The 13,737-nt window shown below is 46.4% G+C and overlaps 1 protein-coding gene across 4 annotated transcripts in view; it reads right to left on the bottom strand.

Annotated features, from left to right (window-relative positions):
* The window catches only part of LOC310903116 (regulator of G-protein signaling 8), a 38,960-nt gene that overhangs the window by 21,337 nt on the left and 3,886 nt on the right, over positions 1-13,737 (bottom strand). For 2 of the 4 annotated variants that reach the window (XM_083845772.1, XM_083845778.1), the window contains exons 2-4: positions 4,430-4,572; positions 3,563-3,748; positions 2,171-2,360 (exon numbers count right to left, since the gene is read on the bottom strand). In XM_083845772.1, coding sequence (XP_083701898.1) covers positions 2,171-2,278 — 108 coding nt within the window. In that variant the 5' untranslated portion in view covers positions 2,279-2,360; positions 3,563-3,748; positions 4,430-4,572. Of the gene's footprint in view, positions 1-2,170; positions 2,361-3,562; positions 3,749-4,429; positions 5,744-6,735; positions 8,706-13,737 lie in introns of those variants that run through there. The other 2 variants (XM_083845775.1, XM_083845776.1) reach the window with 2 other exon arrangements.

The raw sequence follows: 13,737 nt of genomic DNA, 5'->3' as shown, positions 1-13,737 counted from the left end.
AGACAGAAATCAAAGAATTTCCCCTTTAATGCACTTTATTACAACTCCATAATTGTTCTCCGAGGAGACACGCTCCTGTGCCCAGGAGCAGTTACACGTTAAGAAACGCGTTGGTGCCTCGGCGTGCGCTTTGGAGAGGATCCTGTTAAGCGTGGAGCAAGGAGGCAGAAAGGATTGGACTTGACAGAGCTGCTCTGTGCAGCCTTGGAGTCCTCCCAGCTTTCAGCGTCGCTGCTGCTGTCAATATGGCAGTGTCTGTAACGCAGTCGGTGTGTACGGCTGGGGATCTGAGACAGATCCACCCCGACAGACAGAACTCCGCAACGATCCCCTCCTGCAGATGCTCCATCCCTGGTAGGTTTTGGCTGAGGGCTGATACTTGAACACAGGCCAGGGAGCGAGTCCTACTGACAGACGGGGTTCATTTTCTGCTGAGAGATCACTCAAGGTGCTTGCAAGCAGCCTGCATTTTGCGAGCTGAACGCTCTGCCAAACTAGTCGTTTACTGAATGGTAGAAATCATCTCTGAGATCTGCGGGCTGCAGTCACAAATCCATTTATGATGGACAAGGTCTGTGATTCTTTGCTCTTATCACTGCTGTTTCAAAGCCTCGGGCTTACAGGGCATCCAGGTCCCAGAGCAAGGATTTACTGGGGTTATCAGCCACTACACAGAGAGGCAACGTGGCACTGGGAGGTCACTGCAGCAAAACACCTGAGCACGTGCTCAAATTGAAACATGTGGGCAGCTGAATGAATACTTGCATGATGAAATACAAACAGAGTAAACTGCCCGGGTGAGCTGGGATTCCTCTCTCATCTCTGGAGGCTGCTGCTCCAGCCTTAATTAAAACATAAATGAAGCGAGTTAGATGGGCTCATCCTCTGCTCCAGCAGATGGTGGTTCTTTCATAAGAATGTCTGCTGCATCCAGCACAAATCTCTCCTCGGGAAGCTGGCTGGCAATCATCGCTTGTGTCCTGACAGCCCGGATAGAGATGCACGCCGCAGCGCTGCCAGTGCCTGCGCTGGTCAGGCCCTAAGGACTGGGCAACGTCTCCAGAGCTGCGTGGAAGGACTGCAGGGCAAAAGGCCAGACTTGTGCTGCCAGAGCAGACAGTGCTGGATTTCTGCTTCCGAGGAGCTTTGGGCTGCAGGAACACGTAAGCCTCAGAGCAGGGTGGCACAACAGGACAGCACGGACAAGCAGAGCACAGCCCCGTACGGTCAGAGCCTAAGTACGGCCCTGACAACGTGCAGGGTCCCCAGATGGAAGAATGCAACTAGTGATGCCCAGGACTCGGTGCAGCGATAATCAGGCACAGAGAGAAGATGCCAGCACGATGGGGCCTGCGTGTTTCTTAGCTGCACTGAACGACCAGCTCATTCCCAGAGAAGAGAGGGCCCTTGCCGCTGCAGTGACCTCCACGAGTTACAGCAGTCCCGCAGTCAGGGCTGCAGGAAAATGAGCCCACTTACATTAACCCCAATTCTTCCCCCACCTGCAAACACTCCTGCCATCTGCAAGTTTTTGCTCCAGCCGTTGCTCAGCGCAGTTCTCTCCCCTCCAACACATTTTCCTTTCGCTCCAATTAGTCTTATTTTTAACTAGCTCAGCCCCAGTGTTCAGCCCTGGTGTCAGTCACAATGTCACGGATACCCTGTGTGCAAACATTCAGAGGATAAACAACCCACCATTTTAAAACACCAACAACAGCAAAGGAAAAAATTCAAACCATCTTGCAGCTACAGGCACTGGCACAGACTAACATTTTCTCCCAGCATCAAAGGCCCACCGCTAATCCAATTGAAACGGAGCTCACCCCCAGAACCAGCCCTGCTCCTCGTATCAGCCCAGCCAGGGGTGGGCTGGGGGTTAACGTAAGAAGTGCAACGCTCTCTTTCCCTGCCTGCATCCCTTTGACCATTCACAGGACGCCACAGGAAGATTAACACACCAGGAGAAGCGCTGCCCTGACATTAACAGGGGTGACATCTGAGCAGCACCCTTCCCTTCCCGCTTTGCCTGTGGAGCCATCCATCCCCACAGAAAACTGGCACAAGTAAACAAGTAAAATCCCCCCTCCCAGAGCCTCAAATCCATGCAGAGAGCCACCAGGCCCTGCATCACCCCCCGAGGGAGCTGTGCTAAGGTACTCCTAGCTCTTACCTGTCCTGCAGCTGGCAGCAGGGTGGTGGCTACGTGGCTTTTGGTGCTTGAGGGACACGGCTGGTTGGGGCCCCGAGGAAGAACAGCGCCTGCAGGCTGCCACTGCATCGGGGAGGGTGAGGGAGCCAGCCTGGCCACGGCTATCTCTGGAGGAGCAGCAGCACTCTGCCACTTTCCTGGCTCCCTAGCCCTGCATCTCGTGAAAAGAACAAGAGCCGGGGTTGTGGGTTATGAAAGAGAGGGAAGGGGGAGAAGGGAGAGCTCTCTCACAGATGCACACGGCCGAGCAGCCAGAGGCTTGCATAGGATGGCACTGCCTGACTTGCTCTCATTATTGCCGCAGGCTGGCTGCTGCCCACGGAGAGCTCGCCAGCATCCGCTGCTGGCTGGGGGCATGGTAGAGAGAAGGGACAGGGAAGAGATTAGGGTCCTCACGGACCAGCAGAGCAAGAAAAACTACAGGCTTGGTACTGGGGCCTTTGTTGTCTTTGTTTGCTTTTACCTGGGAGGGAAAGGGTCCTACTTGAGAGAAGGAAATGATAGTGATGATAGAGAGTTCAGTTTTATCTTGACTACTCCTTTCCTCCCTTAGAAATCAAAAATCTTCAGCCCCAGTCCTCCTCAACGCAGTTGAAGGATGCAGGAGGACTGATCTGACCCAAAGCTGATACACACAGCATTGCATCAAGACAGCCAGGAAGTGGGCTGCACGTACCCAAGGCACCTACATTTAAATCTTAGCCTCTGCCTACCATTCCCGTTACCTGGATCATGCTAATACAGGTCCAGAGGCATGGCAGGGGTACTGGAGGCTGTGCAGAGCTGCCTGCAGTCCCTGACACTGTGCTGATCTGCTCCAGTGACAATCCCAAAAAGACAGGAATTCACAGATCTAGCCCTAATCATCCCTGAAGAGGATTCCACATATTTAATAGCATGCTTTTCAAAAGCATCATGTGCTCAGAAGTGCAGGCCAGCTTGCAGGGAAGAAAAAGCTTTGTACCTAATTCCTCTGTCAGCTTTTGAAAAATCCCACATCTCCTCCCTTCTTCTGTCCTAGTGCCTTGCCACTCTGAGGTTTTAATTGGGGTGCTCAGTTTGGCCAGAATTAAACTAAAAGAGAAGCCAGTTGGTTAAGGTATTATGGCCTCCCCTGAAAACTCCCAGTCACCTGTTTATCACAGCTCCTTACTGTAAGTTTTTCAGAAAAGACACGGAGATCTGGCCACACGGCTGACTGCTAATAAAATCAATAGGTGTGATGCATTGAATTATGAGCACAGAAAGTCTCCAATACCCTCCGCAGCAGTTAACCTGAGAGCACACCGTGCTGCCAGGTCCGTCTCTAAGTGACTATATATATGTATTCTGCAGTACACCTTTAAGACTCACCTGAGATCACACACGTCTACGGCAGAGCAGGACAGGACCAGGCCCTACTAAGCAAAATCCAGCACCCAGACAATGTGTGTTGGGCTGGCCTCAGGACTCTGGTGTCCAGCTCCAGGAAACGGCTCCCTCGTGGGGTTGTGCTGCCAGGTGTCAGAACATATTTCAAGTCACAGCACGCCACCAACCCTGGAACAGAAAAGGTCTCACTGAGGATCCATACCTGTGGAGGGCCTCTTCTGCCTATAGCAGCAGATGCACTGGCCCAGGGGCGATCATTTTAGGACCCACAACCATGTCTCCTTACTTCCCCTGCAACAGAAGTAAGAAGCTGAGATCTGACACTATGCCTAAACCCTGACACTGCCCCACCACAGACAGACCCCAGCAGCAGCAGGGCTGGATCCCTTTAGGCTGGCTGAAGAAGGGAGTAATATCACTGGAGAACAGATTCCTGCGTACCCCCCTGCAGTCCTGCACATCTATAGTGCTTCAGTAATAAATCCAACCAGAGTCTCAGCAGACGTAAATCGGTTTTCTTACACCCCAGGGCTGGGAGATTTCTTAGTGACATCCATTCCCTACAGGGCTGTTTTTTTCTACAGATACTGTAGCACAATCTCCCAGTGCATTTTTAGTAGGGGGGAAAAAGCCAGCTTTGTGTAGGGAAAAAAAAAAAAAAAAGACAACCACATCTGTATTTTCTGGGTAGTGAGCAACCATCTGCTCTGTGCTCCAAAGCATGCAGCCAACCTTCCAGTCTCCAGGACATGCAGGAAGCCTCACAGCCTGCCAGGAAGGCAGACCCTCCGGCATCCTCGCAGCCACACAGCTGGGGTCTGACTTTCCCCGGGGGAAAGGACAAGGCACCTCGGATGGTGTTTGCAATGAGATGTCCAGGACTTCACAGGGCTGTGCCACTCGCAGGGGGACACTCGGCACCATCGTTCATCACCACCGTGAAGGCATTGTACGGGCAGGGACCGCTTCTCCCAGTTGAGCCAGGACTCCAGCTGCATGTGAAAAATCAGATGGCTTGTTTTGTATGCATGTGAAAGCCTAAACTTAGCAGGCAAGATGTTAATTCGCAGGGAAAATAGGCCATATTTATGTAACTGTGAAAAGCTGCAGTGAAGGTTACAGATCCAATGAGAGAGGAGCATATGTACAGCGCTAACGACAAACACCGCTACTCACCCTGCTTTGTCAAGAGCTCCAGCAACTGCATATTCATCACCCTACACCCCAGAGAACCAGCTCTGAGGCCGTGCAGGCTAAGAATAGAAGTCTCATTGTGTTTTCTCCTCCGTGGCCCAGGTTTTGTCCAGGATTAGAGGCACCGGGGTGTGGAAGCCCGGCTGAACAAGCACTGCAAACGGCAGCGTCCGTGTATGCCTGCGTGCAGTGCAGAGCTCGCAGCTCAGCAGGGGTGGGTAACGCGGAATAAAGGGCGAATTCATTCACAGCCATGCAGGATGGCATTAGTGCCGGGCCTCTGCTCACAGAGACATCCCCTGTGGTGGATGGGGCACTCACAAAACACGAGTCCCTTGTGCATAAACAAAACCCAGGCATCTTTCGAAGCAGGCGGCTGGAGAAATGCCATTACTGACATTAGCAGCTCCTGGATGTAAAATGTGATGGCTTGGATCCACCACAGAAACCCCAGTTCCTGCAGGGGCCAGACAGCTTCACTGATAGTCCACCTACCCACAACAGTTCTCTCCCCTTATACACACACACACACACACACACACCCCTCCACACTTGAATCATGTCATGGAATGACATGGAAATATTAACAGAGCTAGTCATTCAGGTGTCTTTCAGATGCCCCACACACCGAAAGGTCTTTTAGCTCCAGATATTGCTACAGGGCAGTGCAGGCATCGGTGGGAAACTGCATAATAGTGTTATTTCTATGGCTTTGAGTTTGTGACCCTGGGACTCTGGTAAAGCCAGAGTGACTAACAGACCTTGAAAATGGAAGGAAATGTAAATTTGCTCTCATAGGGAAACCAAGACAAAAAGCATTGAATTTTAACTGCTTGTGTAGCCACTTGTCCCTGATCTTGGGGCCGTGTTCCTGGACACCTACCTGAAAGTAGCAGGGAATTATTTCCAGAGAGGTTGGTGAGCCAGGGTTTTCACTGTCTTTAAGCAGAGTCCAAGCCAGGGGCAGCACTGAACAAAGGCATCAACAACAAAGGCATCAGACCCTCTGGAGAAGGTCTTTCTAGCTAGAACATCACATAACAGAGAGCTCTTTTGGGAAAGGACTCTCAAAATAACCTCTGTCTCTTCTAATGTAAATGCCCCTGGGAGCAATACTCTTTGTAAAGAGTTTCTGGAGAAAGTCTTAAAAAAACCAACCCTCCCATTAATTCTGCATTTACCCTTGCTGCAGTGTTAACACACAGAGCCCAGAGGAGAGCCATCATCTTCCAGTACTCTTTCCTAATCACAGCTGAGAAGGATATAACAATGTTCCTGCTGCTCTCTCATTTCCTCTGGCTGTAGCTCATTGCTCGTTCAAACTAACCCACTGCGAGCAGCAACTCTGCAAAATGCATTTTGGAGTCATCATCTGGCTTTGCGGTGCACAACAACAGGGGACTTGCCATCTGTTGCTGTTTGTTTAGCCCTTTTGTTAGTGAGCTAACATCTGGGAAAACTGCTGAGCCCCTGTTTAAGAAGCGGTGTGCTTGCAGAGGAGACGTGCATGCCTTTGCCCTCTGTGAAAGATGGTGCGATCTGGGTACCATTTGTTTCTTGGGCCTCTTGTTCTTTGCCAAGTCATCTCCCTTCGGTGCCCAGAGTGTTGCATTTAGATGTTCTCATGACACTGGCTAAGATCAATCAGCACAGTCCAGCCATTTGACCCTGAGAACTGGCTTGCGTGCCTGGAAAGCCACATGCTAGCTCCAACTAAGCACCTGCAGATTAATTCCTCTTTCAGATGTCTAGCACTGCAGCCCAGCAAAACCCAGAACCACACTGTGAGGCAACAAAGTCCCTTTTAAGCAGCCAGGAGTTTGGAAGATCTGTCTCCTGTGGGACTAGGAAGGCAGGCAATGCGGCCTCAGACCCAACACCAGCAGTGGGATGGGGCTGGATCTGGTGCTTGAGGTTGGCTCTTACCTATTCCCTCCCCTGCCACCTAACCCATCACTCACATCAACACTGCTAGCTGTTTAGTCTTCAGAAACACTGCCTCCAGGATCGGGGATGGTGTAATCCTCTGTAGCCTTCTGCCTCTCCTTGAAGAGGTTCAACAGTGTCCAATGACCTAGCTTCAACGCAGCCCAGCTCTTTAAAATTGGGGGAGAAAATTGTTAAGCTGTGGGAAAAGCCATAAAACAGAGCTATGCAAGATAAAACAGTTACAGGACTGTTACAACAGCGAAAGTCAGTAGCTCGGTCAAGAGGAAAAACACAAACGTTGAAAATTCTATAGGAAGTAATCACGGAGGTGAAAAACAGCAATGGGATCTGCCTGTTCCACTAGGGATCTGCTGCAGGGAGCACCCAGACCAACCCTTTCCCTCCTGGCAATGCCTATGTGGCCAGCGAAGACTCTGTGGATGGCTTACGGAGAGGAGGGTGGACGCATACTAATGCTGAGTGTAGCAGATGACGTGTTAAAGCCATCAAGCTGTATTTATTAGCCAGGTTGTGCACATCCTGCCTGCAGTCTCTCTATGCATGACTAAAGATGCCCGAACAAGGTGACCCAGAGAGACTGGGCTGTATTTCAGGAATTTACACCTAGCACATCTGCCTTTGCAAAGACACTGCCTGACACTATTTGAAGCCACGCATGCAATAGCCCTCTTGGAAAACATCAACATCTGCTAAACAAGACAGCCAAGTGGCCAAATAAAAAACTAACTGCCAAAGGACAAGAGCATAACAGGTCACTCCTCATGAAGCCTGCAGAGGCCAGGAATCAAGCTTTGGAGAGCAGCACGTGACACCAGAGAGGGAACCCAATTTCCCCACAGAGCACTCTCGCATCAGCCTGCCTTCCCCGCTCTCAAGCAGGAGAAAACAGCTCCGTTTCAGTGGGAATCATTCAACACCCAAGTCATGAGGCAGCAGGCAAGCAGTTTTGCTCTTGCCAGCCCAGAAGCACAGATCGAGGAATTACAGCAGCACACACGTTCTCTTCAAGGGCACAGCTCCAGCCCCCGATTCAGGTACTGTAGCCGAAACCGCATCACGCTGAGCGGAACGAAGAGATTGCAACACGTGTTTTGCTGTCTGCATTTCTGTTTACACCCCAGCACGATATTTGCTTTTTCACAACAGGACAAGTTTTGTTGACTCATGTTTAGCTTCTGACCCAGTATAAACACCAGCAGTTTCTACTGTCAGAACAGCCACCCCTCTGATGCCGCCTATAGAGCTGATTTTCTCCCCTCTAAGTGAAGCAACCTGCTTTTATCTTTGTTGTATGGCCTCCTAGTTTCTCCATTTGTCAAGGTTTGAACCCTAGCTGTATTCCTCTCCCAATAACCTACAGATTCTCCAGCTACCAAATCTGCATTAGCTTCACATAATCAGTACATGAAGCTCCATTCTCTGTTTACCACCCAAGACTGAAAGAAACGTTTCTGGGACAATCACCTGAAATACATCATTTTAGCATCATCCAACCATTTTGTACCCGGTTTCATTTAGAGCCAGCATTAGGTACGACTATGCCAAAAAGACCTAGCATATTGTCATGAACTGCCTCTCCCATAGCAAGACCTTTTATTTTGCTTTGCTTTACTTGTCCAACACCTTCCAGACTGCTTTTGTTTCTTTTTTTTTTTTCTTCTGCAAAGCATAATTAAACTGATCTGTAATTACCTTGGCCCTCTATTATTTCTAGAGACTGCATGACCTTTTTGGCACTCGGGTGCTCCTCACCTATCCAGCGTAATTTGTCAGAGAGACCATAAATGATTCTGAAATCACTTCAGCTAGCTCTTTAATAAAATTCCTGACACCCAGACAGCCTGAGACCACCCAGTTTCCCAAGAACACCCTTGAATATGTTTTTTCTCTATGCTGAGATCTCACTATTAGTTGTTACTACCAACAGTGCTAGTCTCTCACTTCCTTCTCTTGAGCTTTTTTTTAACAACTACAGTGAAAAAAAATAAAACATTAAACATTTTGGCCTTCTGAATGTTTTTTCCAACAGGTCTTTCTGTTCCTGTGATTATCCCCCATGTACATCAGTAATATGAGGAGGACCAAGGGAAGTGCTGATCTGCTCATTTGCAGTGCTTACCGAGACTACTGAAAGGACGGGTTGTCAGCCATAACAAGTATTTTTTATATTAAGGGATCATGACAAAGCAAAAAGCATTTGTCCTGCGGGCTTAGAGATATAAACTAATCCCACTGCTACAAAGGGAGAATTGTGGTTATTCATTTATTAGAGGTTCCTGCCACCAAAGGCACACTTCCTTGGCTCGAGAAGCAAGCTCTGAGCTAGGCAGCCTTAAAGAAACCAAGCTGTAAGGCTGAAATAGAAACCCAGAAAAAAAAAAGTAAGCCTCATTTGGCCATGCAAGCCATGTAGCACAGTCCAACACACTATCTACCAAAGGAGCTGAGAAATTACAAGGAAAAAAAGAAATCACTGACAACTATGAAGATGAATCAATAGAGAGAAATAGGATTCAAAAGCATCTGCAACATCAAAGCTTTGCAACAGAAACTCTCCCTTCAGCCAGTGGCAAATAAAAGGGACCGTCTGTTGTCTGTAATGTTCTCAGTGAACATCAGAAGAATGAGCAGCAGTGTGCTATACTGGTACTGCCAAGGAAAAAATTTAAGCACACAAAACACTTACTACAATATGCATATGGATGTAAAGGGGAAGTGAACATCTCTATATAGAGATATATACACATAGTCTAGGCAGGGAAACCTTAAGGTTTCCTGAAAGCAAGAGTATTTGAGTAAGAAAATAAAGAACAGGAAATATTCTTAGAGACGCACTTCAGTAAGATCTCAGCCTTAACAATTCAATTACAATGTCGATACATCCACGAAAGCACATGGCTTTTAACAACAGTCAGTGGTTAGTTAAAGACAGGCAATGCCCTGAAAGGAGATTTGGATAAACTCATGGAGATGCCAGGAAGCAATGCCTCCAGAAGTCCCTGCCTGGGGCTGCAGCAGGGAGTGTAGTGACTAAGGGAATCAGGAGTCATCCACAGACATAAGAAATTTGAGACATTAGCATAAACAATCCTAGCTCCTGGGAGGAAAAAAAGCAAACAAAAAAACCCTAGAGCAGTTCAAAAGCACAGTCAAGTGAAATGCAAATGCTGCCAAAGAGTTCATGAAAGTATTATGCTCAGTTACAAACATTTTATTATGCAGTGGCACCATGTTCACCTCCTGAATGTTTAAAGTGAGGCGTGTTAAGCAACTCACCCTCCTGATCACCCTTGTTGTTTCTTCTTTTGTGACATCAGGGGTGAATACAGCCCTTGGCAGACTTTGGTGAGACTTCTCATCCTTGATTTTACTTATGCTCCAGGTCTACTTAATAAATAAACGAACACTATACACAGATTTTCATGTAAATCCCATTTTCTGTCTATGAACTGTTAAAATGCATACAAATTTCTGTAACTGCACATTGAGTGATGTCAGTTCTCCATAATAAGATATAAAATAACACTGAAGATTATACATAAACACATATGGTGCACCTCCAACTTTTAGTTCCCGTTACCACGAAAGGCTAAGAAAAATGGCAACTCACTTTATGATTTCAAACAGATCACTGTCTAGGAAAACACACAAAAATCTTCTGTGCCACTGACTCTAGAGAACTGCTCCATTACTTCCTAATACTGCATGACAGATTCTGATTATTTGGACACTTTGCAGGATTTTAAAAACTTTCCAAGCAGGAGCCACAAGATGGCAGCATGCCTTAACTGCGTGTTACTTTATTTCAGAGCTGCAGAGTCAGCTCAAGCAGTCCTCATTCCTGTATTCCCCAAACCTCCGTCACTTACCCTGCTCCCCACCTGTGCTGCAGCAGCTGCTTAAGGCCATGCAGTGTGCTGGATCCAAAAACTGGTCCAAGTTGAAATAATTAAGTACTGCCAATCATGCAGCCCTCAAACGCTTTTATCAGCGCTGCCAAAGAAGCAGTGAGGAGCAGAAAGAGGGATGGAAATGACCTTGATGTAAAGAAAAAGATCTGCAGAATCACAGCTTAGATTTATAGAGAAGGCTGTTCAAGGAGCATTAGTTTAAAAAAAAAAAATCACAGAAAATACCTTTCATAAAGTGTCATTCTGGCTGAACGTCATCCTGACTAAAAAGTACCTCTTCATATACTAATTATTTAGTCAACATACTTATTTAACTGGTGAGTCTACGTTTAATGGATGCTTATATTCATTATTTATCTCATTTTCCACAAATGAAATTAGTAACAGCATGCCAGATACTTTCTTCACGTGGCTTCTGCAACTGCATTAAAACCAGCAAGCTATCACACAATGCGACTGTGGGCTGAATTTGGCCCTGTGTATTTCTGCAGGAACTGTGCTAAATAAAAATTAAAAAATAAATAAAGAAATCACTCCTCCCATTAAAAGAATCCCCACCCCACCCCAAGCCCCCAAACATAGTATGAAAGATTTGCTGGATCTGTCTTTAGTTATGCTATATTAACAGCAAAAATATGAAGAGAGAACTCATGGCTTTATATCCTTTCACTTTAAATTCTTGGTTTCTTGGGATTTTTACAAGACATCCTAAACATCTGACCCAAGCTCTTATGTTCTATAATTCCTTTTTTAAGCTTTTACATGAATATGGCATAATACTTTTTATTTAAACTCCAGCCTTTTTCCCCTGCAAAAAATGTATCAGAGGTTAGAGATGAGTTAGATTTCTACATTAGAAAGATGTTGGAATTACTGGGCTGCTACCTCTGGGACAATACACCGTGTGACCTTGAGCTAGTCAGCCTGTCATCCACCCACCTCGCCCATTTGTTCTCGGATATGTTTGCAGAGAGCTGTGAAAAATAGCATTCCACAATTACCAAGGGCTGTATTAACCATGAGAAATATTACACCCATTTTGCTCTGAACACGGTTGTTTTGCCACTCGCAGGGAAGTGGTGCTGTTTAAAAGGGTTAGAGTTGCATGGTACCACCCTACTCAGAGCCCTGGAACTGTAATTGCTGTCAAATTAGTTCTGTTCATGCCACCAAAAAAAACACACATCACATTTAAGGCTTTTCTTCTACAAAAACCATACTGGATGTCTTTTTCTTTATACAGAGATAAACGTCTAACGACAAGAATAACAGAACAGATGTCAACTGAGGATTCTGCATTTTAAGGGACACCTTCAGAGAGCTGAAGCCTTCATCAACAATTCTCTTCAAATTGCTAAGCAAACAAGTAAAATTCTCCAGAATGACAGCATTTTAAGATCTATCACTCTCTAAAAAGAGTACAATATAACAAAAATCCAATAGTACACTGTGCTTGTTGTTCTACAGACGACTACACATGCCCCTTGTACTAACTGTTCCCAGAAATGTTTTTATATCATTCAGTTTGGCATACACCTGCTACTCGGGAAAGTGTAAAGTGTTGCCGAAAGCTAGCTGATTTCTTCTTCAGGTACTTAGTGTTATTTTTTATTTAATTTTTAAATAGTAACTGAAGTACATGGCTAACACTAGTTTTTGCAACAACAAAGAATTTCCTAGTAGACTTACACGGTAAAGGGCAGAAAGTGAAGGTCAATAAATACGAAGAGAAATGTATATGGGGAAAAGTAATTCCAAACAACCTAGAACAGGATGCACTTTTGGCCGTTCCAGCTGTAGATGGGTGTATGGGAAGTCACTGCTGGTAGAACAGGTGGTATGCAGTGATTTCCACAGGAAGAGAGATAAAACAGCCTAAAAATCTGCAGCTTAAAGTTGATGGGATCGGAAACAGAGGATATGAGTTTGTGAAATGATGAACAAGGTGGAGAATATAAAAGGAACTTGAATATTCATTTCTTCTAATAACCTAAATGGGAAGGTACCCGACGAAATGATCAGGTGGCAGATTAACGTTAAGCAAGAGGAAGCACTTTTTAGAATACCACAGTTTAATATAAGAACTCCACCGCAGAAATACAAATACATTTAAAATATAACCAACTTCATGGGAGAACAGTACAGGACACCTTTCTTCAGCTCTAATTTAGTATTACAGTAAAACCAACGGCCATCAAAACACAACAAGAAAGCTGGAACTGTCTTGATGTTATTATGGGCAGATGTGATCCAGGCTGAATATATCTGCCATGGAGTTCCTTGCTGTAAAATTGTGGCTGGCACAGCTGGTGACTGCATATAAGCAACATTTTTTAATTACATAAAACAATGCTTTGAAAAAACAACAAACTAAAACACAAGCCGAAAGTAAGAGCCTAAATATTTAGAGGTGCAGTCATGTGAAGCCTACACCAGGGATTTCCATCTGGTAGCATTTATATGCCTGTCAGCTGTCCGTGCCTTTTCAGCTGCTGTTAACGCATGGGCCAAAGGGACAGGGAGCGTACCAAGCATCATCACGAGACTGCTGGCTATGTACACTGACACCAGTGGGCAAATGTGGTCAAAATTTGTCGTTGTGTAAGCAGCTAATGGTATAAAAAGTGGGGGAAAACAGAAACGCTTACATTTGGTAGAATAAGCTTTCCTTATCCTTTCACTCTTACCATTATAGACTTGCTCTGAGGCTGCCTGTATTAACCAGATGCTGGATATCAGCGCTTATTTCAGTGTCACCCCATGTCATACCTGCCACATCCCTCCCAGTGAGGGACATACCCGTGAAATAGAGCAGTGGAGTTACGCCTCCCTATGGTTGTTGAAGATTTGCCATGCACATGTACAAAGGACCAACATATGGGTCTAGCGTGTGATCCGCCTCCAGGAATAGTTTTGCACACCCAAGAAATGGCCTCTTGCTTGCATGGCACTGAGTCTCCTTACATCTCCTTACATCAGATCTTAGCTAAGGTCCCCAGGCTCACAAAGACAAAGAAACAAAGCATATATAAACGGACTTCTGCCAGACTCAGAGTACAGGAGAGTGGTGGTACAGAGCAGTAGCTCCCCCCTTCTCCCATG

This window comes from Anser anser (assembly GCF_964211835.1).
Source record: "Anser anser genome assembly, chromosome: 8".
NCBI classification, from domain to species: Eukaryota; Metazoa; Chordata; class Aves; order Anseriformes; family Anatidae; genus Anser; species Anser anser.
This window is presented reverse-complemented; position numbering and strand designations above follow the sequence as displayed.